We start from the raw sequence: 26638 nt of genomic DNA, 5'->3' as shown, positions 1-26638 counted from the left end.
AAGGTTAACCTCAGAAGTTACACGAGTGTCACATTTCTTTGAATTTCTGAAATGAAGAGACAATAGCCAAGTGGAAATGCTTAAAGAAGTGATGTATTACTATAAGGAGAATTGTAAGCAGTGGAAAACTCGTACCATGGATATTTAATATATTTCTCTAATTACTGCTCATTGTAGGCACTGTTTTAAAAGTAAGCATATGTAGGTCATGTGCAGCACAGTGAAAGGCATTAAAGCTAGGTGAATTGAAACAGGGAGGAGTTTCAAAAGGATGATTTTGAGCATGTTGTCCCTACTTCAGTATGTCTGTAAAAGTAAATTGATGCATTGTATCTTGAATTAGTCTACACAATGGCATTCAGTTCCACTTGATAAGATGAGCTTAATTGGCCTGAAGAAAATAAAGCAAGGTAAAGGAAGATGTACAAGTGAAAGAGAGGGCTTGGCACTTTATTGGATTTTGAGGCCTGTGAGCCATGTGTCTTAATTGGGGCCAGTTGGGATCATTTAATAATTGCTGTCAGAAGATCAAATTTAATTCTCTTTATAAAAAGACCACAGTGGGATAGAGTTAAACAAATTGTCATCTGAGGTTTCAAATGAACGAAGCTTTAATTAGGTTGATTAGGATGCTGTAAGAGAGAAAGGGTAAGAAACAGGAAATTGATGAATCTGCTGTGTACCATGTTGGACCTTATATGACAGTACTGTCAAATATCTTTATTTCAATAAGATATACATTAGCATAAAGGGCTATAGTGCGAGAACAACACGTATCTATAAATGCTTTAGATATACAAGATAATTATAGCTTTCTGAAATCAGTGATTTTAAGCACAGATATTAGTATTTTTATGATCATAATCTTGCCCTTAACATTACTTTCATACATTTTTAAAACTGCTAAATGATCTTCTCTATTTGTTTACGTACTTACTGACTATGCCAGATGAGAATTATAGTGTATTTACTGAAAGCTCTCACAATTTCTCTATTGTGTAATAAATATTCACTGTACTTACTTCTCAGAACATTTGCATGAACAAATCCCCAGGTTTCTTATTCCCAGGTTTCCAACAGACACACTGAGTGAAAAATGAAGGTGGCATGAAATATTTGTAGCAGAAAAGGGAGCAGATCTCATCCACGTTTGCATCCCAACCTTAGATTGAATTCTTTATACTATGCTGCCTGCTACTTTTGCCGCAGCTGTCTGTTTCTAAGAATATTTTTTGTCAGAAATCACCTTGCATATCAATAGAGCTCGAAAAGTGCCATTTCTGAGAAAACATAATGTACGTTCAAGGCCACAAAAAGATTTAGCTAATGTATCTTTGTATTGATTATGTTTTGTTTTTTCAGCATGCTTCTAGGACAATAATAAAATGAGCAATGCTGGCAATGATCTGTTTAGAAAAAAAAATGCTCATTCAAGATAGAACGGAGACTATCAAGCAAATTGCACTGTATTTCCCTCTGCTAATTAAGCACATATTATATGTCTGTTTTCTTCTGATATTTGTCAAGGATGTTGACTTTTTGCATTGGCTACTGCCAGATGCAATGTGTTTTGTATGTGTAAGAAATAAAATAAATAAATCCAGCTGCATGTGCTAATGGAGTGGTTACAGCTGAGGTTCAGTAGGCAGGGTGTGATGCTCACTTGTGGCTTTTATAGTTGTAGACAGTGGTAGATCCACCTCTGTGGTAAACACCTTCCATTTCAGTAGAAAATTTACCTTTACAGGCCTTGAGGTGAGAGCTGTTAGACCTATTCTGTGAAAAATTAGAAGAACAAATCCTCACATGGAAACTATGAATTAGTTACCTAATACAATTTTCAAAAACTAAATGTGAACTATGATGTGGTTGAACAGCACGCTAAATTAGATGAGGCTATTTATGTCTTTGTAACTGATTCAAGAAGGATCTTTAGTATCTAAAGTGCAGCTCTTTTAGCTGTTTATCATATCAAAGCATAACTCCTCGGTGTGCTGTATATCTTACATTTCTCCAGTCTGTCTCTCTTTTCATGTGAATATTGCTAACAGAAATATATCTATTGCTTGTCCTTTTCTCCACCACCAAGGACAAAAAAAAAAAAATCTGTAGAATATCCCACTAAGCCAGAACAACAGAAAATACCATCCTCAACAGACAACATAAGTCAGTTGTTTCAGGCACCTTGCCCATTTCTTCTCCCACAAGGCATCTTTTTGTATTTTCTCCCTCATAGCAAATTCCATGTTATCTTTCCTTCCTTATAGCCTTGTCTGTTTATGCATTTTTTCTAGTTCCAAACAGTGGTAATCCAGTTTGGATCTTCCAGCATAGAGAGATGCCTCTTGTCAAGATACAGCCAGGAGGTAGAAAGCAAGTAGCTTCAGCAAATGAGTGATGGTGTGCTAGCACTAGCGCATATGGCCATGTACTTTATTTCTTCGTAGTCAGAGCCTTCCATTTTTCTAACAGATGCCTCATCCTGAACATGCAAAATTCCAGACATGAGGCACCAGACAATATATGTGCAAGGTTTATTTCCTATCATGTGGCTCGTAAGAGGTATCAGATCTTAGTAATTACGATATAAGTGCTTCTTTGTAATACTGCCACTGTACTTTTCTCTTTTTCCTTTTTTTGAACAGCTGTATTTTGACTTAATGTTTTTCTACTTAAATTGTTTGTATTTTATATATTTAAAAACTGCAACCTGTCCCAATTTATGAGCTTTGCCATTAGAAAAAGACATATATTTCAAAGACAGAGGCAGTTCTTCACTCCTATTCAGCGAAATGCAGGTGTTTTCATTTTTTTTATTAGCCTTATTATGTACCTGACATACTTTTCATCTCCTTTTGTCCTTGGGAAAAAATTGCCTGAGTGGGATTGGAAGCATTAATGTAGACTTTTCAGCTGTCTTGGTCATGGGAAGACTGATATATTTTCCTTGACCTTTTTTTTTTTTCTTTTCCTTCTTCTTCCCTTCTTCCTCCTCCTTTTAAGCCTGCAGCTGTCTCTGGGCAAGCAGTTGAGTTCAGGGAGTGTCATAGTTCTTATACTTGTATTTATCATATTAACATTTACACAGAATGAATGAACAGTTAGCAGCTCAGCAGCTCTCCACCATGTTGTGCAGTCTACTTTACATTTCAGAAGAACTATATTTAATTCTTGACATTTCTGGGAAGGTCAGGAATTAAAGGGAAAAGGGTGTGTTTCTAGAACTGGATATACAAAAGAGAGAAGCAGAACATCTCTATATCTAATCATTCCTCTCTAAGAAATGAATTGCCAGATAAAGCATGTACTGATCTGAGGTTGCTTTAGAAAACTAATAAAGGTGCTTAAATATGAAAGTTATGGGTTTAGGTCTATGTTGTAGGAAAACCAACTTTCTGTTTCTGTGGTAGTATAGTTGTTGCTGAAATGGTCTAACACCATAAACAAGAGGTTTCTGGGCAGAGGTAATATATTTCATTAAACCAGCTTCTATAGCTGGAAAAAAAGGATGAGCTTTTGGGTACATCGAGGATCCAAAGAAGGGCTTGTACACTATAAAGGAGATTTATTTTTTCTAACTCGGTTAGTCTATATTAGATATTACCTCTGCTTACAAAGCTTGTCTAACTCCTTTTTCAGTTCTAGTGATGGATCTGTTCTCATGTTTGCCTTAGTACAAAGGAGTAGCTCCATAGAAATCAGTGACATTCTCTGGGTTTAAAATTATATCAGCCTGAGATTCAGTCCATCTTTGACAAGTCAGTTTTTGCTTTACGTGACTGGTTGCATCATATAAGATATATTAATGATAAATAAATAAATAGATAAATGTCTAAGGCATTAGTAAGAGTCAATCCATACAGAAACAATTTTTTCAAGCCTGAATAGGATAACAGCAAACTACTAGCTGTTTAGCTTGAGAGGCTGGCATATACAGCTTCCATGGATCTCCCAAGATTTGGTCAGATTTTGAGGAACTGCTGTGGCCTGAAGTCTTCCATGTTTGATTGCTCCAGTTCTCTTGTAGGAAGCTGAACCTTGTTAGGGGACATGCTTAAGTGATATTGCCCCCTTTTGGCTTGAGTAGCTAGCCAAATTCAGGGTAGTACAGGTTGTTTCCATTAGGGCAGGGAAACTGATAAGTGATTCAAATATTTCCTTCATACTACTTGTTTACAAAGATTTCTTATATCTCTAAATGTAGCAAGACTTCAGAATTAATGTCCATTATCAAGTATTAATGTTTGAGTTTCCTTTCCCATCAGCAATAGCTCCAAAGCCATTTCTCTGTGTCAGTTTTACTTCAGGGCTGTACTCCCTGTATTTTCTATAACTGAGCTCTCTCCCAATGTCTCTCAATTTTCAAGTCACAGAATAAATAAATAAATAAATAAATAAAATAGTAAAATAAAATAAATAAATAAATAACATAGTAAACTATTACCTAACAAAGTTCTTTGCTGTCTTTTATTCAAGTATCCAGGTCTGTATGATCACAGAAGTTACGCTCACCAGTAGTAATCCTGCCCCTTCTACCTTCTTTCGTCTTCCAGCCATTATTCAAATTACTCTTAAAATGACAACACCATGAGCAACACTTCCCAGCCAGAAACAATGTTATACCACCTTAACATATTTATACAATTTTCCTGTCAAGCTATTTCCCATCACTAACCCAACACAGTTTTACTTTCATTCAAGCTTTACCTTGACAATTTTTGTCACTCACTTTGGTCATCTTGCAAAGCATTCCTTTTATTAAGCCCTTCACGATATTTCTATAGAATCTGTTGTCTAGCAGAGGCATACATTTTCTTTTAATGAGGAACTTATTCACATCTCAGTTTTTCTTCTCTTAGTTTCTACACTTATGTTCCCAGTTTTAAGGTACTTTCATCCTCAGTCTTGTCCCTGTTCTACCTACTTACGTGATCCTTCCTAATTTTCAGCTTAGTCTTTGAACCAAATACAGTGCTCACTCATTTATTTGCTCAGTACTTTAAAGAGACTTTGGGTTCTTATGTTTAGTCCTGTTTATTGGTGTCACAAAACTCCTGTTTCTGAAAGCTTTCTCTTTTCTCTAAACATTTCCTGAAAAGTTTCATTTGCAAATGTGTAAGATATCCCTTTTCAAAATGTGATTATTAGGTTTCTACAATCCAAATCTTTCTTTGTCCTCACACAGATGAAGCAGTGGTGCAGCACAAACCTAGAACAGCAGAACTCAGCTTGTGTTGTTAAACATAGATAGGCATGATTACAGTGCCCTTTTGAGTGAAAAAAGGCAGGATCCTGGGTCAAACTGTATAAAATTGCTCTCGGGCTTGTTCGATGAAGATGGAGGAGATCAGGTCTTTGTAGATCTGAACAAGTCCACCTGTTTTACCCAAAATTTAATTCTCTTCTCCATCTACTCTGTCTGTTGCTTCAAGACTGATCATTGTCCATAGTTCAGACACTGCTGTCTCCAGCTCTCTTGTCTAAGTGCATGTACCAAGCTTGCTTGCATTTCTGCAATTCAGCAAATTATAAGCAGAAAGTAATCCAAAAACTTTTCTGGTAACAAAGAATCTTTTTGAGAATCAATCCTTGCTTTCTTCAATAGAAGACAATCTAAAATTGTCTGCCACTGGTATTGGCATTGCCAAGCACTTGTGCCCAGGTTCAGACTGTGATTTGATATTGCAGTACATAGCTTTTTCCAATAATACCTGGAATTGCCCCTTGATTCTTAAAAGCCGTTGTGGGGATTTATGTTCCTCACCACAGACTTCCTCACATACAAGCACTAGTAACAAATCTGTAAATCTAGATCTAACCACAGCCAGAGACTGCTGATGCAATGACTCAACTCTAGACATCTTAGGCTTTTCCTGTAATAAGCAAACACTCTCCAAAGTCCTTTGTGTATAAGACTGCTCCAAAACTCTAAGCCCTAGTATCTTACCCAATATGAAAGATGTCTTTAAATATAGCTAGACCAAGATCAGAGTAGTTCCAAGACACCTTTTCAACATACAAGGTGCTAAATCATACTCTCTTGACCACTGAAATGCTTCCTCTTCTGCAGCTCATTAAATGACAGACTGAACTTGTAAAATACCTTTCCTGATATTTATTGCACACCTATTAACTATAATGCAATCCAATCAAATTATTAGCTCAAAACTATTAAGACTCCTAGCTGAAATTGCAGCAGTCCAATTTCCCTACTCCATTTTCAGACAGGTTCCCATTCCTAGTCACTGTCTCCATTTCAGACCAATTAGTTGATTCAGTTTTCAGTCCTTTATTTTTTCCCTCATATTATTAGCTTGTCTGATTCAATAAACTGTTATGCTTGAGCCAGTCTCCCAAGCACTTCAAGGATCTTATTCCACATTTATTGGTCAGAGTCCCATTATGCCTGTCTAGCTGCCAAAGGTACATCATGAACCTAATCATAAACGTGCAAACTTTTTCTTCAAACTATTTGCTTTCCATTTTTTTCAAATGGGTGATGGGTAGACACTGAAATATCACCCACTAGTCATCGTAGATTTAAAATCCACTTTTCACAGATATATTTTTTAGTATACTAGCATTTCACTTAATTGCTTTCCTTAAAATATGTGTTACTCTCTGCATTCTTTGCTTTAGAAATCAAATATTCTTCTTCATCTATTCTTCAAAAATGTTGTAAATTAGCCAAGTCTTCCTTTCTTCATCAAGCATAGCAGGCACATATCTATTCTTACTGGGCTGCAGGCAATCAGTTTTCATCTAGATTGCCAGTGGTTGGTTCCTCTTTTGGTGCACCGCTGCAAGGAATGACTCACCATCTGTGGCAAATTCCACAATCACTTGGAAGGCCTTTGGCCTGCTATCATGGATCTTTATCAGCATGTCCAGGTTTGGTATAACATGTATGTACTGTTCAGAAAACCCTCCTTCACTGTGCCTGGTGGATGACTCTCAGCACATCCTCTGGAAGGTAAGCTGACGTCACTCCTTTCCTTTTCATAAAGGCATGGATCAGCTTAAATTGATAGGTGGCTATAGACTAGGCATTCAGCATCTGGATAACTCAGTCTTTTGAAAAGCAGGGTCTGTGGCGTAATGAAGTAGGACTACTAGTAGAAAGTACCATCTTCTCCACTATTTTGGCAATGATGCTTAGTTTGCCCAAAAAAACTTACCGGGGGAACTTTGCAAAACAACAGCAAATGAAACTTTTCCACCCACATTGCATAAGTTCTTGCTCTGTGAGATAACTTCATACTGTATTTGAGTTGTAAGCTACAGTGACCACAGTTGCCTGATTCAAGGGAGTTGAAGTATTCTTACAACTAGTTTTCAGAACTGTTTCACTCCAAATTCCAAAAAATTCACAATGCTGGATATTCTCATGCCTCTTCCTCCTAGGCATACAAATAATGGTATTGATTACAAGACCGTAACTTGGCTGGAAGAGAGGAATTTTTTGCAGTTCATTGCTACATCATCAGGGTAGTAGGAATATGTTCAAATATAAATGTGAAAAACAAATAAGGTATATCTCCTGAAGCTCAGACTTAAAAATAAACACATTCTGCTATCCTTTACAAATAAATAAATAAATAAATGGAGTATAAGTTGGAATAGACAATCTTACAAATTCAGCAGATGCTTTCAAAATCAGGAGTAAAATTAGTGAAATATGAATTCAGATCAAATGATTCAAGTTTTCTCTAAAACTTTTAATTAACAACTTAAATATAGGGAACGATTTTGCAGTTTGCAAGTTCGTGAACATTTTACTCATGCCTCGATGCAGAACTTCATTGCCCGTGAATTGTTCTCCGTTATAAATTAAACTCATGCCATAAATCAGGAATCAGGTTAGATAAATGAAAAGATGAATAAGCTTTGGTAGTTAAAGATCACAAATATTTTCTTTATGTACAGACTTTTTCAGTTTGACGTGCTCTCTCTCTAGTAGTCTGTAGTATTTAATCTGTTACATTATATCCATTATGGCTTAAATGTTTGTTTTATACTTCCTGTAGCAAAATGCATGATCTCTTGAGAGTTAAATTTAGTAGATTAAAATGAACTCCCTTCTAATCTTTTCATGTGGCAGCCTGGCCATAAGATCAAAACACATAAATGTAGGTTATGTTTAATTTCTAAATCAGAGTGTTGTAGACAGATGTTTGAAACCCTAAGATGACTCAGTCAGTTGTTGCATGGCTTTCTGCCTGGATAACCATAATGTAGATCATGCCATTTCTGCTTTACTGATGTATTGCCATGGTGATGACATATATCATTTTATCATAACCTTTCTGTTAATGGCCCAAACTGTGTCTTCTCTAATGACCATACAACCAAACCACATTGAATGTGAAGGACCACTTCTATCTTTAATGTCAGCTGATCTCAGTTGGGTAACATGAGAGATGATTGTTACTTTCATCCTTTTCTGTATTTCTTTCAGCTTTATCCAGCTCAAGGTGACAGACCCAAAATGATCGGTGTCTTTATTTGCTACAGTATGCCCAACTGTTTCTTCATTGTGTGACTTTGTCTGTATATGGAACATAGTCAGCTAGGGCTTTTACAGAAAACATTTCAGTGACCATTTTATTTGAATGTGTGTTCCCCACTGTGGATTTTCATGGTTATGTTGCAGCTTTGCAGCTAATTTTTCATCAGAAAAGTAGCTGATGTATTCTCTTGAGTACACAGAAAGGCTTGCATAAAAAGATTTCATATATCTTTGAAGTTACGTTTATTTATCAAGATAAGAATGGTAAGAGAATGGGGACAGCATTTTTCTGTTTGCTTCCTTACATCAGGATAATAAAATGAATTTGGTTTGGTTCTTTAGTTTTAACCTAATTAATCCACTCAGAATGCAAGCTGCTTAAGGAACAGAGACATCTTTATGGCAAGTTTGTTTCTTTTGTAAAGCAACCATGAAAATGTTAAACCCTAGCACATTTTAACTTAGTTTTTCTCTGGCTGCCTTCTTGTTTATAAATTAAATATTTTGACTCTCCTGTTTTGATTCTCCTTGTTGCCCCTGGTGTGACTTGTTCAAAGAACTCTCTGTCTGGGGTGTTGCAGCAGAGCAGATTCAGACAGTTCTGCTCGGAGAAGGAAGTGGAGAGTTTTGGTTCCCATTTTGCACTTCTGGAACAGTTTAGGGAAGGAAGCACCTTTACACCTTTTATTGTTCGTGGTTGCTGACATCATATCCTTCCCTGACCACTCTGTGCGTGTTTCCTGCTATTCTATCAAGATTCTGTGTTGCAGAGAAGGGATAGTGGGTGTGCATGTGTGTGTGTGTGTGCGCGTGTGTATATGTCTGTGCGTGAGCGTACGAAAGAGAGACAGGAGCGGTCAAGTGATCTGCTGCATTTGTCCATTAGGTCTTTTCCCTTCTCAAGGCTCAGATCAATCTTCTGTCAGCTACCACTGCCTCTGCCAAATCATATAGTGAACAGAAGCCCGCCAAAAATGAAGTTCCTCTTTTTGTAAGCAGTCTGATTTTTTTTTTTTTATGTTTGGGTTTGCAAAAAGAAAAAAGTGCTGAAGACTGTAACAGCATAGCATGTAACTATGTGTTTCTTTAAGTGCAATTTGTTTGCCTGTAACCATGTCATTAAGTTGGAAGGTTGCTTTTATGTGGAGGGTTACTTCAGCAAAGCTTCTGGAATTATTTTAAGTTCCTTTTTAGATTCTCTTGGATAGTGAAAGCCTGCAGTACTATTTGAGTTTTGTAGTACCTTCAACGTTTCTAGCTAGTGTGCTTTATTAGTGTTAGGGAAATACACTTGATCAGTTAACAGGAACTTTAAATACTTAATATATAATCCTTAATCATGCAAGAACTTTCAAAAAGTATTGAGAACACTGGTGAAGTCCTAAAGCAGCCATGGGGATTTGTTAGTCTCTAGAGTTCTTTACATTCTGTTTGACTCGGAAGTCACCAGCCTTTGAAGGTTATAGCCCATGAATCACATGTCTTGATTTACTCAGCTGAATCTAATTGATTTGGAATCAGTCCAGCTATCTGCTTTATATATTTACATGTGCAAATGTATATACTAATGAAATGAATAAAATTATAGGCAAACACATAGTAAGAACAGCATGTGAAGCAGTATGTGTTGATATGTATATATGTGTGAAAGAGTAAGACAGATACAGAGAATACCACAGCTTTCCCCATTTGTGTCTAGTGGCAGCAAAAATAGCAGAAATTCTTTTTTAAAAAGGATATAAATTTGCTAGAAAAACTGAAAAGCTTTTATCTGAAATTAGACCGGTAAGCAAAAAGCTTTGAGGGAGAGAGGTTTTCTTCATCAGTGCAAGAAAACTTAACCCGCTGCCTGTTGAAGCAAAATTATGTTTCTTTGCAAATTGTATGTTGGCTACATATGACATTCTGTCTTCTCCTTCAGGTTCTCTCAGGTTGTATAATACGTAATAATCAAATCATCCTTGCTCTCCTTCAACTTTATTTTCATCCTTGCTCTCCTTCAACTTTATTTTCCTGCACATCTATTTTTCCAGTTAAAATAAAACTAGTGTAGTTAGTGGTTACTACATTACTACAGGTAATGAAGAATAAAATTCTGCTCATCAAGTGCTGCATGAATTACTTTAAGAAAATTTTGTGTAGATCATAGGAATTTTAAGTGTTCTGACTTTAAACTGTCTATAAAAGCTTTTGTTGTTTGAAGACTGGTCTTAAATGTGGAACTGATACGTGTGTGGGAGGGACTCAACATATTGCTCCTCCACTAAGTTTTTTGTCCTTCCTGGTAGAATTTCTCGGTATTTGGTGATTTTCTGAACTCACTCAGCATCAGCATCTTGATCTGCAGAGCAGCTCTTATCCTTGCTAACCTGTCACCACTGCTCTAATCTGTCCACCCTGACCTTCCACCCTGAAATGCATAAGAGCTTAGGCAGGCGTAGTGCTGTAAGCCGATAGTGCCACTGGCTTCAGCTGAATGAAAGGAAAGGAAATTGTTCCATATGCATTTGCTGTGGATTAGCGTATTGGCTTACTGTTACAGAGAAAGCCTGTTAGACTCCTTTGGGTCCTGCATGTGCATGGGAAACACCATTCTAACTTGCTCTTTGTATCAGAGGTAAGACTATAGGAAAAACAGGAAAGAAACCCAGTCCGAGGAAATTTAAAACTGTTTCTAAAAATAGACTGGGTTTGTTTGTCAACACTGAATATCAGATAAGACTGTCTCCTAGCTTTGTTTGGAAAAATAGTTTTATAAATACATTTAATCAATTGAATTTATTTCAAAGTTTTGGACTTTTTTTTTTGTAAATATGATCAAGCGCCTTTGTGTCTTTTTAAGCAATGAAAAGTTGAACTGTTTTCAAATAAGTAAAAAGCAGTAAAAAAATTTTGCAGCCTTTACACTTTATTATATTGGCAACATGAATTGTTCTATGTTCCATGTTCTGCATTACGGTAATGATTTAGGCATATTTATATATGCCTAGGAAATAATATAAAAAGGCATTCATGTACAGAAAAGTAATAAGTATTATACTTGAAAATTTGTTTTGCCCATCAGATTAATTCTATCATAGTGGCTAGTTAGAAAACTCAGACTGACTGCTTATTTGTTAACTTATTTTTTCCTTAGAGTGATAAAACACTTCAGCAGCTTGAAGTTTAATGTATGCAAAGAAAATAAAGAGAGAATTGAAGATCAGAATGAGTGAGGTCTAGCTTTTCTACCTCAGTAGCTTTGAATCAGAGCCAAATAATGGATTAAATGGCCAGGACATCAGCTTAGTGTTACATAACATATTGTGAGAATTTATCAGGTTGGCTGCAAGACTACGAGCTTAAAATAAATAAGGAAACACCACCCTCTGTTTTAAAATTACTAAATTTTTGTTTCCAAGGCAATATTTTTAATACACTCTGGATCTAACATAAAAACTTTAAAAAATCATTTTAAATGAATCTCATTCAGATTTTTTTTTCTCTTCTGTATTTAAAATAACTGTTCTGGTCAAAATATGTAAACAGAAAAATGGTAAATGAAGGTTAAAAGGGGAAAAAAAAATGCATCTTTTACTTTACTACTAGACTGAACATAATTTCTGTATTTTCTTATACTCCTGTCAAGTCTTTTATTGCTAAAAATACTTTGCATGTGATAGAAATTAATTTTGTGATTTACGACATTTTGTGAAATATGGAATGTGTACTGCGTTATGTATTTTTATATATTGCGTATAACTGTCCTTAGTTTTGCAATAGAACCAGTATTGTAAAGTTCAGGGAGCTAGTATCAGTGCATTACTAAAACTGAAAATATTTTTTAAAATGTTCTTAAATTATCATCTGTCCCTGTTATTCTGTGCTATATAGCTTGTCTTTTGGTGCAAGAATTTTTATAAGGAAAGATCTATGTGTTTGCAAGTTGTAAATCATTCGTCAGAACATTTTAGAATTTACATTGAAATGAAATGAGGGAAAATGCACTACTGTTTTCTTCAAGGATCTTGAGTGATACTTGCACTAATCTATATTCTTAAAGAATAAGGTTAAAAATTTTGGATTTAAAGTAGCTGACATCTCTCATATATCAAGTAACACTTCAATAAAGTTCCATCTTATTTGCATAATGAGGGACATTATCACCTCTGCTGTCAAAACACAAGATTGTTTTCCCTTCAGAAATGAATTAGCTGGCCTACTTAGCATACACAGGTACAGAAAGGTTCATTAACTCTCTGATTTAGGTAATTTTTCATATTAGAGCAGTGAGTGATATTTAAAACTAGAGACACCTAATTCCATTAAAGTTTTGGCAATGTGTATTTCAGTCCTTTTCTTCATTTCTTGATATACTGGAGTGTTTGTTCATAAAAAGAAGCCTTTGAATTAAACTATTATTTCTCTATGCATTACTTATTTTATAGATGCAGTAAATTTTTATTACAATTTACTTGTACACTGAATATAATTAGGGTGCTTGGTCAGGTCCATATAATAACTTTCATCTAGTTATCAATTTTGTAATAACATTTGATTTCCTTTTTGTGTTTAGCAGGAACGGATGCAGGGGACTGTGAACTGAGTAGTGCAAGTGCTGAAGAAGGAGGTTTGTTTTGAGGAAACGGGAAAGAGGAAGAAAAGAGAAGGGAAAAATACATAATTTTAAGGAAGAAGGAGAGAAAAAAAAACGGGGACTATGGGGAGAAAAAAGATTCAGATTACAAGGATTATGGATGAACGTAACAGACAGGTGAGTAGCAAATATACTGTATTTGAACATCATATTATATTTCTAAGGTGACTTATTCTCATAAGTGATTAAAAAGCTGATAACTTTGTTTACATATACATATACCTACGTATATGTATACATATACACAATGTATGGAAGACTATCAAAGAAAAAGTACTTTTGGAAGCAACCAGAAACTCACACACAGTTTTTTCAAGTTTAATAACACGCGTAGTTAGGAATTTATTACTTGAGGCCTTGATTCTACAAACACTGATGTGTATGCTCTATTTTGGGCCCCCTCTGGACTCGCTTTGACTTCAGTATGTAATGTACACAGGTAAGGACATCTGCAAGTTGTTACAGGACACAGGCTTTTAGTACTGTATTTTGTGAACTATTAAAATACGAGTTTATTTGCAGGAGAACTTGCATTTAAATTCATGGAACCAAATCATTTAAGTTTCTACACATTTGCAGTGTTTTTATTTTTACCTTCTTCATATAAAAATGACACTAGTTCATAAAAAATCTCATCTTTTCCTGTCGGAACATGAATTTTAAAAAGAATTTGAGCAGCCTAACACATTCTAAAACCCACATACAATAATATTGGCATGTTGTAGCTATGAAACAAAGTCTCCATTTCTGATGCTATGGCTAAATAGGTCCAGCAGGACTTGTTAATTAATTATTACCACTGCTTTAGATAAAATAGCTGAGTAGCTGCCACATATTATCAACACTATCTCTGCTAGTTAAAATATGGTCATAAATTAGAGAAACGGCTTTCCTGTTTTCAGAAAAATAAAATTCAACAATTGGGATCTTAAAATAAAATCAGTGAAAAGCTGCTGCTGTTTACATTTGATGTAAACGGATGAATGTTTTGTTGAAACTAAAGATTCACAAGTGTGAAAAACTCCATAAAATTATTTAACACTATGATTAGTGTTCTTCATACATGTGGCTGCAGTTTAGGAACAATCTTCAGTAGCTGTTTTTTAAGAACTTGATACTGAGTTACTATTAATATTTTAGTACTCTTCATTTGATCTATAAATTTCTTCATATATTCAGGTTGTTTTTTAAGGAGTGATCATGTTGTTAGTCTTCAAGGATTTTATAAAGCCATAAAGAACCCAACCTAGGCATAACAACAAATTATAATCTTTAAATACGGTTTCCCAGAATTTTTAAATTCTGTAGTGTTAGTAGTCACTTCTGTTCTCCATGGCAGAAAATCACGTTTAAAAGCAAAATATTTACGATGGATACATTCTGTGTTTTCCCTAAAGGTCGCCTATTGCTGTGGGCCAAGCCAAAAATCAGTAACTCTATCAATATAAAACCACCACCATATTTATTTTAATTGCTTTATAGCTTGGAATTGAAATTTGATTTGAAATATTGAACTGAATTATTCATTAAACTTTAAGACACTAGTTGTTTGGAACTTTCCCATACTACCATGGTTTCCTTTTGAGGTGAACCTGAATTATTTTGTATATGATACTACAAAACTTTGCCATTAGTAACATTAGTTTATACAACAGCTTCAAGTGTCAACTTCCTTACTCAAATACAGGAATTATAGAGAACTTAATTCCCAGTCTTGTCAAAGAGATATCTTTCAAGAGGCTAAATTTACTTTAAAAAATGAAGACAGCTAGTCTTTCAAGTCATTCACCGTAGAGTTTCAAGACTTCTAGCACCAGCTTTCAGAACTAATAATTATGAATAAAACAATAACACTAGCATACTAACAACTGTAGTGTTAGTGCAGAAAGTGTTTATCTTGCTAGCATTTGATAATATCTATCAAATTGATTAGTCACTGTGAGGCTGAAGGTATAGATTTACATTACTTTATCCTCCACATAGTATAATTGGCTTGATTCTGCTTCTCATTTCTACTAATATATTGAAACATAATTTAGAAAGTGTTTCTACTGGTTTTATCCTCTTTGCATTTAATGCCTTGATTTAAAGCTCAGTGAAACCAATGAAAAGATTTCCATAGTTTCATTTGGACTGTGGGATCAAGCTTTTTAGTTGTAGCAGTATAGATGTGATTAAATGCAACTGTATTGCTCTTTTAACCATTTGTATTAGGTGTACTCTTTCACAAGCCTTACTGATTCTTAAAATGTAATGTATTCCATGAGCTATTGCTGCTTCCGTGAAGCTGCATCATTTTATTTGTTTTCTAACTTACACATTTCCAGTAATCTTAAAATAGTAACTGGTTTATATCCCTATATTATTTTTTTATTTGATTACATAAATATATTTGAGTGCACAGAAAATATTAAAAGGCTGCAGCGGAAAAAAAAAAAGGTTAAAAGTTTTTGATTAATAAAGTTAAGATACCAGCTGAAGCACAGTTCCACAAAGCTTATTTGTAGCTTCATTTACTATGATATGGATGGACAATGTTTTCTTTTCTTTCTTACTACCTCACTGAAAGATGTTTGCAAGAACAGCAGCAAATCTGTTGACTTGAAACTGCCTTGTTGTTGCTTATATTCAAACTGAGTGTGGTTTCACAATATAAGGCATGTTAGTTGGGAATATAATATACATGGGTAGTGCATCCTCAGCTGTTTTCAAGCACATAAATTCCCTGCAGGACAGCACATGCAGGGAAAAATAGGTGGAACACGTATCAAATGAGGGTATACAGCAATAGTCTAAGTCTTTTGCCGTCTCCCAGTGCAAGCGTGAATCTGTTTGAATAACAAAGTTTTTGCAAAAGAGTTTAAGTTGTTACAAGGCCTGTGTAAGGTGATTTCTGTCCTCACTTTTCAACTTATTTGCCCAGTGTCCTGATTAGCTATTTACGTTACCCATTGAATGGAGTACTTGTTCTACCAGTATAACAGGTGTTTTCTTCCACACTACTGTCTGCTGTGGTAGGAGACTCCTCTGCTGTTCAAAGTGCTTGTATGAGTGCATTGGGAAAGACAAAAATAGTGCTGACCTCCCTTCAAAAGTATTTCTTCTGAGCAAATCTAGTTGGTTGGATTTGGGTACTTGAGTGACCATACTGGTAATAAATGTAAGTTGAAACTGTCCAGAGTCAGATGTCTGGCTCCAAATGTCATAGAAATGTGCAATATGGGGATATGAACTGCACTTTTCCAAAAACTATTTGAAACTTTGACATTTTGGGATAAGTCAAAGGAAAACTACTGCAACCTAGACATTAGAGGCCCAGTCCTTTTACCCTGGACTGCGTAAGAGCTCTGTCATTGACTTCAGTGAGTGCAGAATTCAGGCTTTTAACTAGGAGGAGCCATTAATTTAATGTTGTTTCATGTGGGCTGCTGGTTGGCTGTGTTTTTCTGGCCCTCATAGTTACCATGTGGTGACAAAGGTGGCAAGGATATTTGAGTCTTCTGTGAGTGATCACAAATTCTCTTCGGCTGTGAAAGTTTCAGAAAAGCCCATCTGAAAAATTCCCTTTCACTGTGCTTTTAGCCACAGGGAGAAGGAGTATGAATAACTGCTAGGGCTAGAATAAAAGTGTATTTATTTGTGTAGCTTAGTTACCATCGTGATATTAAATGGAAATGAAAACTCTCAAGAGAATCCTGTTATAAGCAGCCAGTGTGACCAAAGACTTTCTTTTTTTTATTGTGACACTGGATAATATAGTCTTCATAAATGTGGAATGAATCTCTGGTAGTGATGCTCAGTCTCATGAGATTGTGGTAGCCTTGTCAACAGCCCATTGTAGTAGTAGCAGCCCATGAGTAGACTGCATACATGATATTTGTTGCACCACCAATAGAACCCATAGCCAAAAATATTAGGACTGACATCTGGTGTTGGAAGCTCCTGACCGCTACAAGTTCTTTGTGCAGAAATTTCAATTGGGCTGGTTGGAGAAGGCTGCTGTGAAGAATTCTGTGTTGTTTAAAAAAAAAAAAAAGAAAAGAGGAAGGACATTTGCAAAAGCATGGGTGAACTTTCATGTGTTTTCTTAATCGAAAGAAATAATTCAACTAGCTCTGTCATGGTCAGCACATGAAGGAAAAATTGCATTCATCTGCCTCAGAAAAGTACTTGTATTTTTTCTATTTGTTCTTCATCAGTTTGAAATATTTTGTTAGTTTTAATGAGGGCCTTTTGTGGTCTGCTGTAGACTGGGATCATTTGAAACTGTCTTTGCAACAGTCCAGGCAGGGCTGCCCAGGCCCAAAATAAATAGGTATAATGACATAAATGATATTGTATTACTGTTTTACGAGGTCACTTACAAAATATCTCATTAAATCCATGGTCTGTGAGCTAAATCCAGAGGTACATTGACCCAGGAAAGAGGGTATATTGACCCAATGACATTCTTGTATCAGGTCTGGAACACCCTCTTGCATTTAATCCACTGGTGTTTCTAGTTAGTATTAAGAAATATCAGGTCTTGTACGGCGACCCACAATTTTTTTATCCCTCTGATCATCTTGCTCATTAGTTCTGCATTTTTTTTCCTGCTTGTGGAGCATGCTGTTGTCAGATTCACAGTTAAAACTGATTTGAGCTTAGCTAATGATTCTGCATACCATTTAAAACATCTCTTTCAATTTGTAATGAGCTGCTGGGAGCTTAAGTGTTATTAAATACCATAGGAAGTGTGCACTTCAATATTAAGGTGCTTAAATTGTAAGACACCCTTTTTAAAGTAGCATGTCTGTGTAATTCTATGGGGTACAACAGTAACAAAAACTTGCTGTTTAACTTTTTCATGCATAGACTTTTTATCATCCTTTGATTCCAGCAAATCTGTAAAGCTATAAACCAAGACTTACGGCAGTTATCAGCTCAATAGAGAACAAATTTAAGCAGATAAGTAAAGTGAGGTTATGGGGCAGGGGAAGAATATCCTGGAGGGAAATGACCGTTTGCAGGAAGACCTAGATTTGTTCTACTGACTTCTATACCTAATGCTGCTAGTTTCAAAACTAATTTCAGCCTCGTGTATCTATTTTTAGCTGTGTTTCAGCTCTATTTAAAAGGAAAGAGTAAGAGACTATCGGCTGAATTGGAAACTCCCATGTAGAGAGAGAGAAGAGCCTTGCATATTAGTGCTACCATGAGCACAAGTTAGATAGAAAACTTTTTTCCACCGATTTCCTGATGTTTTCAGTCTTCCCTCGTGGGTCGTCTTCATTTTATCCAAGATCTGAGATTTTATGATTTTTTTTCCCCAGGCAAATGTTTTCATATGATAACCTAACTGCTTAACTATGCAACTAAGCATCATTCTGTTCAATGAACCTTTGTCTTAAACTTCACATGCTTTTTATCTTTTACATATTTGAATCCCTTCTCTTGCTTACATTAAATTGCACGCAATAAGACATATACTTGGAATGTAGCATTAGTTAGGCCTTGGTCCTGTTTTTTTCAGAGGTGAAGTTAGGTTTCTGTAAGCAAAGAATACACCCCAAGTTTTCATGACTCCTAAATTGTAGTGATCTGTAAAACTCTGGCAGCACTTTTCAAGTTATGTCGGACTACCTGAGAAGTAAAGTTTTAAGAGAGCTGCTGAACTGAACCATGAATTTCTAGAATATATTATATTTAAGGTTAAGTGTGCTTGTATTACAGATGTATGTTCTGAGCATAATTTAGAGTGACTTAGCATAAGGTAAATATTTAGGTCAAATTACTTTTAATTTGAAGTTTGAGCAAGAAGCCTAAGTAAAGAGAGTGCAGTAGTGAATGAGGCATCTGCCAACACAGAGCTGAAAAACACAGCAGACACAGGCACTGCCTTGCTGTCTTGCAAGGAATGGTTTGGAAAGCCCTGGGGGAGAAAGAGCTGGAGGTGGGAAGCAGAACTGAAGCCATTGTGGAGAGGAAGAAGTTACACTCTTCCTGTTATGACAGGAAATGCAGACAAATGTGCTTCCTGACCATTTGCTCAGCAGGGAATGAAATATTCTTTGACCTTTACCTTATGAACATTTTAGCAGCACAGAAATAGTAAACATGTTTTTTACCCTAAACATCTATTTGTACCTGCCAGAACTGATGATAGCATACCGAAAAAAATAAGTCGGCTTTCTTGTATATTGTATTAGCTACTTTGGCTTTGATAGTTTTTTTACCTCAAATATGTATGTATCTGTACATCTATATATAGTGGACTTAATCTTATCTCTCTGATTAACAAAAGGAAATGAAGTATCAGAGATTAACCATTATTATTCTTGCATCCCTGCCTGGTTTTAGATCTTAATTTGTAAGTTAAAGTGGGAAGCATATTGATACTGCCTAACCTACTAATTTCTGAGTTGCTATATCATCTGTTAATTAACACATCTTCCAATTATCCCTCTTCTCTTTACTTACAAAGAAAAAATTTGTATGAGAGATCCACTATCATGTGGCAGATTTGGGCAGACTGAATAATATCACTGTTTTAAGTATTCAATCTGTTATTTATGTAATAATATACTAAAAATGGGGCATAACACACAAGTACAAAACCTTCCTTTTTATATGGATTAATCATGGACATTTTATTTGTTATAGCTGTAATTTTAGGGCATTCTGATTAGAACTCCTCTTTATCTGGACTATTCAGCAAGTACTAGCTCAATACGCTTGAGGCTTTCTGGGACAATAGCTCTTTTACTAGCATAAATCACTGCTGTCTCATCCCTGTAAGTTATGCTGGAGGGTTGTAAGAACATGGAAGCAGGCTGCTGAAGGTCCTTCACTGCTCTTTAAAGGGTCTTTCATTTAATATGGCATGCCCAGCTGTTGCATAAAGGAAGGTTTGTCAAGAGCAAATCCTGCACTGGTGCTGCTTCCCAGTCCCACTGAGGGTTACTGTAAAGATCATTGCAGCCAGCCCTCTTCATATGACGAACAGATCTAAACAAAAATCAAATAGGAGGAAGGGGAAGAGAGAATATGACAGGAGCTGTTGCCTCTCAAGTAATTTGGGGTTTCAGCATATGATAGGATTAGGTGCCTGGCAGTAACATTTTAGTCAAGAGCCCCTTGGTTTACGCATGGCCAACTTGACTTTTTTTATGTTTGAACTTAGGTAGATTGCTCATGTAGTACCTCCTATTTGTCACATACATCATATCTACCGTGCTTGCTCTAGTCCCTGTGTCAGAAATTTAGACATTCCAGATGAAATAAGAGCAAACAGAACAATATTTTTCTTGACCAGGCAGTGTCTGTATCAGATACTTCTGTGCATTAGCGGTCCCTGCTTTCCACTAGTCACTCATACATGTTTAATAGCAGGAAACGTATATGGGAAGGATTATGTGTAAATTCCCTGTTTCTCTCATTTTCCTGTATCAGCAGCTATATATCTTTGTAATCAGGATAGGAAGAAGTAAGAGGAACACTGATATTTTGCCACTGGCTGGACTGAATTGCTTGAAAGATCACAGGACTGCTACTTTCAAAACATAAAATGTTAGCACATATGCTGTGACTGTTAGTGACAAATACGGAGTGCTGTTACAGCTCAGCCTCTCGGAGTGTGTGAGATTTCAGAAAAAGTACTAGAAGGACCTGCATTAAAAATAAAGATAAAATGAAACAAAATAATCCCAAACCAACTCCCACCAAAAAAATACAGAAAGAAACAATGACTACATTGCAACAAAGATAAATAATTTATCCTGAAGGCTGTATTCATTAACTGGGAGTATTTATGGCTGCTTCTATTCCTCCACGAATGTATTAACATCTATAAGAAGCATATAATAGTTGTTAGAAATTTAGCTAAATAAAGACTATCAGTAACCAGGGGCCTCTATTATCATTTACACACACACACATTTAAATTTAAATTTCAGCACATGAAAGAATTTATACTTGCAACGAAGCAACATTACCTTCTAGTTTATTTAGTTTAAGTAAGTTTTACCTACTAGCAATTAAACAAGAAAGTCTGCTCTGGGCCAAATTACCTTCCAAATGGAGCATATCACAGTGTGTGATATGCACACTTGAATTCAGGCTGTCTACAGCCCTGCTTACAGACATTGCAATGACTAGACCATGAACCATGTCTCAGAAGATTCTTGCAGCTTTATGCATGAAGAGGTATTTGAGAGATGTTTCCATGGTATTGAAGACGAGCCAGAGTTGAAGTGGAAAAACATCTTTTTAACAATCCTCTTTTGTCAATACCTTTCCTTTAGCACATACAGTGGGTTTCACCTTTAGTCAGAATTTCATCCAAAATGCATAAAAAGCTCACCTTGATTTATATCAAGGAAGTTGGAAGCTGGCTACTTCAGTGCTGGGTTTTTTTTTCTGTTTTCCCAATACTTGAAAGCAGCATCTGATTTGCTCACAGCCTGTAAAGTCATCAGCATTTATGCTTCTTCATATAGAAAAATGCTGCAGGCTTTATAACCTACCTTCTTGCTAATGCTATTCCTGTTATGAGGGCAGTTTGGCTCTTAAATTTTTAAAAATAACCTTTAAATAAGTAAAATAACCATAGTGCTAAGACAAATAGTAATAGACTAGTGGGTTTTCAGTTAATATGAAAGGATGGAATTAGGTTATTTTTTGGTATGTTTCAGAGGTAAATGTGGTACTCTCTGCACACTGCTCTTTTTACAATACATATAAAACTATGCATAAAAGCACCTCATAACAGGATTTAGAAACTGTGTCAGTGTTTCAAACCTTGTGTTTTATATAAACATGCTTAAAAAGGTTTTAAAGACAGTTGAATGCTGGCCTCTTATCTGTTCCACTTCCTCCCTTTACTCCACTTTCATTCTCCCCAATTCTCACAGTGTCATTATAAAATATTATATCTCCAAAAGAGCAGGACTTCCTAAATTGCCTATAATTCTCCTAAAAAGGAGAAAATCTGTGAACTGAAAAACACCTACAAATTAGCAGTGGTTTCGACAGCAGGGATAATGAATCATGTCTTGACTAATATTGTCAGGAAAGAAAATGTAGTCATTTCATTCTTGCTGCTGAAAAAAAGTTAATATTAAACAGATATTGAAATGCATGCATTTCTTTGGATGTCCTTTTTTAAGTATGTTGATGAATTGTCTCAGTGTACGTGTGTTTTCTTTCGGTGTTGCTAGTGTTTTTCATGTCAAATGACAAAATGACATTGTCTATTGCTATGTGATGCTATCATAACTGAGAACTTTGAACGCAATATATGACAATAAGACTATGCGACCACCTGGATTTTTTGGTACTGTAGCTACAGCTGGTGAAAAGCTTGTGTTTATGCGGATTGTGTGTCTTGTTCATTCTCAGCACTGAGTCAGTTCCAGTGTAGTCAAAGCTTCTTAAGTGTAGGTTGCACACTGCCCTCGCACACTGCCTTCATCTAGACAAAAGAGACAAAATGTTTTAAATAATTTATGCTAATTTTTACCACTCAGCAAAATTTCTGCAATATTAGAATATTATCTGTTACTTTAGTCAATATTTATTAGATACTTTTAGTTTGGGTGAGTATGGCTAACATAACAAATGGTTAACAAATTGAGACCCAAAAAAAGTTAAGTAATAAAGATGCTGTCCACTTATATTGCTCACAAAAATATTTTAGCATATGGAAGAGAAGTATATTCGTCTTCCTTATGTAGCCACATAGAAGAAAGTATGAAAAAAGATAATTGTTTTTAAATGGCTTGAAGAGTATTCTTAATCTTTCCTGAAGTTACTGACCTTTCACTATCCATTTGAAAATACAAGTTCACCACTACTATAAACTGTTGTAAAAGCATGATAAATTTATGTGTGTATATATGTAATATATATATGTAAAGATAAGTCACAATGAATGGCACATTTAAAAAGAAAAGTAATATTCCAGATCACCATAGAAACAGTAGTAGATACAATTTTTTTTAATGCATTTATCAACAGTGGCAGAAAGCATTATGTGATAGATTTAGAAAATGTTAGAAAGATCAAGGAGTTAAAAACAAATCAAATTCAGAGCAATTAAGATTATATTTTAAAGAAAGAAAAAAAATATCTAGATGATTTGTTCTTCTTTTCACTTTCCACAAAAAGGAACTCTAACCAGTATCATTCTGGTGATAGGTATTATGAAATAAGTATGTGCTATGCAGCACAGCTGTGTGGTTATTCTAAATGTTCAGGAGCACCTAACAGTAAACACAAACAGTGGCTTTAAAGATATTTCTGTACTGGAGTGTACTTTGATGGTAAGAAGCTGTAACATGCTAAATTCTGAGGTTTCTGTGCAACAGAAACCATACTGTACAGAGACACTCCACCTACAGCACTGTGGTCAAAAGTTGATTGAAAGGCATTTTAGATGCAGAAAAATATGTTGAGTTAGTACATTTTATTTTCTGTATGTTTAGCTTTTTCTAAAACATGCTTTTATATATGTATGTTTCAACAAATGCATTGCAATTTCCTGTAAACAGAAAAAACATTAAAGGAGTGTGTGAAAGACTAGGGGTTTCTTCAGAAGTTGAACGAAGTTTTGTTACCTATCTCATTATTCATTCCAAATATCAAAAGCCATTGAGACAGAAAAATTTAGAAAGAACTTACTATCCATTATGCATACTTGAGACCAGTTCTGTGGAAAGTGTGTTTTTAAAATGCTTGAATAATTGTATTTAATGGCAATCCGTCTTTTCTTAACAGTATGTTGATAGAGGCTAAAGAGATTGAAACGGCAATAAGAGGAATAACATTCAGTATACATTTTTGAGAATAAATGTTCGTAGTATTGGCACAGAGCCCCATCTTTCTGAGATGGACTAGCAAAGAGGGATTAGCAATACTTAAAAGTCACGTTTTCCATGGCCTGACATGCTGGGATTTTAAGGTAGTCTGGGGTCGCAGTTAGCATTAAGTTGCATTAGGAGTGTGACAAGATAAAACTGCAGCCATATGAACCATGTACAGATGAATCTTCTTGCCTCAGCATTAAAGTGCAGAGGTGCTACCGCTTATGGGTATTAAGGAATGGTAGCAACAAGTGCAGGATTAGGCAGACCTATAAACTTGGTTGCATGCCTGTCCTTGACATATCAAATACCTTGAGTACATGTTAAGTTTGATTAATAATAGGCCTAGCAAAACTGTATTTTCATTTTAAAAATTCTTGTCACTGAAAATGGGTACAAGTTACTCCCAGGGAGATTCCAATTGGACACGAGAGGTAAATTTTTCACATTGAGAACAGTCAACCATTGGAATAATCTCCCCACAGAAGTGGTTGACTCCGCTACACTGAACACGTTTAAGACTCAGCTGGACATGGTGCTGGGACATCTCATCTAGATTGTGCTAGAAAGGTTGGACCAGATGATCCTCGAGGTCCCTTCCAACCTGGTATTCTATGATTCTATGAAAATTATTAGAGAAAAAAATAGATGTAAAAAAAAAATCACTGTCATATACACTTAATGAAAATTGCATATATGAAGAAACAGAAGAAGGAGAAAAATTCAACCATACAATTAGCTTAAACAGCTCATGGTAGTTTCTTATTCTGAGTCACGTATCTTACTGGAACTTGTAAGCTAGTGCAGAAAAGAAGAGGAAAAAAAAATTCTTTGATGTGTGGGTCTTTCATTGTCAAAACAGTCCCTGTGGAAATTATGGTTTGGTACAGAGTAACAATATTTTTCATACTGCCTAGGTTTGGCACGATGTCAGGGCATTAGCTGGCCTACTGAGAGCTTATAAGCACATCCCTATTTTTTCCTATATAATATGACCCAAAGTCCTTTGTACTAAAAAATGCCAGTTCATATTTCTAAGCATCTAATTTGAAATGAAATAAAGTATGCTACACCTGTGTTTAGAAAAGACCTTGTTTCAAAGGTGGTATTTGGTGCTGGCCAACTATTGTTTGTTTTTCATTCATGCGTTATATTTCTCATATCTCACATGAGTGTTTGAATTTTTAACACTAGATATTTCTTCCAAACTATTATGACTGTGTTTATACAGAATATGTATCCATTTCACAAAACTTAAATTCTGTATGAAATAATTTCTTCCAATAAAAATCTAGCAAGACTTGGGGGGCATGGAATCAAAGTCAATCACTATCAAACATAAGAATTGGCTCCATGTGTTCAAACTATTTACAGCTGCAAATCTGAGGTACAGTTTTAAAATATTGATAGGAAAGATGTATGCAGTATAAAGAGTATATGAATTTAAAAGTTACAGAGAAAGAATCAGTATCAACATTTCATAGCACTACCTAATGAAAATGTCCCATGCTCTTTACCTGTACCTCGAGTTTTGTGCAATGAGAACTAGGCATATTTCCTCTCTTACCTAACACACACACCTACTTATATTCTATTTTGGAACTATATTTATATTTATGCATTTGCCTTCTGAAAGTGTTCAATTCAAAGACTACAGCAGTTACACATTATATTTCCAAAAGAAGAAGAAGGACTACGAAGACCAGCTTGGGGATTTTTGACGGACCTTTTTTTCTTTTTTTCCAGGTGACATTTACAAAGAGGAAATTTGGGTTAATGAAGAAGGCTTATGAGCTGAGTGTTCTGTGTGACTGTGAGATTGCTCTGATCATCTTCAACAGCACCAACAAACTGTTCCAGTATGCCAGCACCGATATGGACAAAGTGTTGCTGAAATACACCGAGTATAATGAGCCGCATGAGAGTCGAACGAATTCGGATATTGTTGAGGTAAGATTTTGTGTTCTGTGAGGATTATTTTACTTTGCTCTGAGACAGAGGTACTCAAAGCAAGAGGCCTGATTATCTTTCTCGAGGGTGGTAGAATGTACCCTAGAGGTGACATAGCAGCAGCAGAGCAGAACAGGGACAACAGAGTATTGGTTTGGGGGTTGGGGATGGTGCAGCAGAGACTGGAGGGAATCCATGTCTTTTGTGAGCTGTAAGTTTTATCCTGCTGAGTCTCACATGCTCAGCAGAAACTCCTGCGATGGGATCTCTGGCTCCCTGTCGTCCAGCTTTCTGTGCTGCTTTGTCCCTTTGTCCTGTTAAGTCCTCTCCACGCCTTGACCACTACCTCCCAGCTGAATCTCCCCCTTGTCTCCTAGTCACTCCCAGTGACACGCTTTCCAGAAAACATTGTGTGCCTTGTCTCCTCACTCCAAAAGTTACAGTGTCCTCCATCCAGGAGGAACTGAAAAATACATCGTAAAAGATGCAGAAGAAAAAGATTTAGAATCACTGCTTTAAGGCATTCAACTGACTGACTTAGTTATCTTTTTGATCATTTACAGAGGAAGGAGGTTTAATAAAATGTAAGAAAAGTTTACTTACAAGCTGCACAATAGCAAATGTTTCAGCTACCTCACACAGAATGCTGTTACTGTAATACAATGGTAACAGTATCAAAACAATACTGTCAGAATGCTAGAG

General features: G+C 35.7%; 1 protein-coding gene across 11 annotated transcripts in view; it reads left to right on the top strand.

Annotated features, from left to right (window-relative positions):
- The window catches only part of MEF2C (myocyte enhancer factor 2C), a 127530-nt gene that overhangs the window by 34491 nt on the left and 66401 nt on the right, over positions 1-26638 (top strand). For 8 of the 11 annotated variants that reach the window (XM_087761419.1, XM_087761415.1, XM_087761413.1 and 5 more), the window contains exons 2-3: positions 13065-13262; positions 25733-25936. In XM_087761419.1, coding sequence (XP_087617545.1) covers positions 13209-13262; positions 25733-25936 — 258 coding nt within the window. In that variant the 5' untranslated portion in view covers positions 13065-13208. Of the gene's footprint in view, positions 1-9395; positions 9501-13064; positions 13263-25732; positions 25937-26638 lie in introns of all 11 variants that reach the window. The other 3 variants (XM_087761410.1, XM_087761412.1, XM_087761411.1) reach the window with 2 other exon arrangements.

This window comes from Nipponia nippon, unplaced genomic scaffold (assembly GCF_047370975.1).
Source record: "Nipponia nippon isolate SJK-2023a ecotype South Korea unplaced genomic scaffold, ASM4737097v1 scaffold_24, whole genome shotgun sequence".
Lineage (NCBI taxonomy): Eukaryota > Metazoa > Chordata > Aves > Pelecaniformes > Threskiornithidae > Nipponia > Nipponia nippon.
The sequence above is the reverse complement of the archived record's forward strand: the minus strand, read 5'-3'. Positions and strand labels throughout refer to the sequence as shown.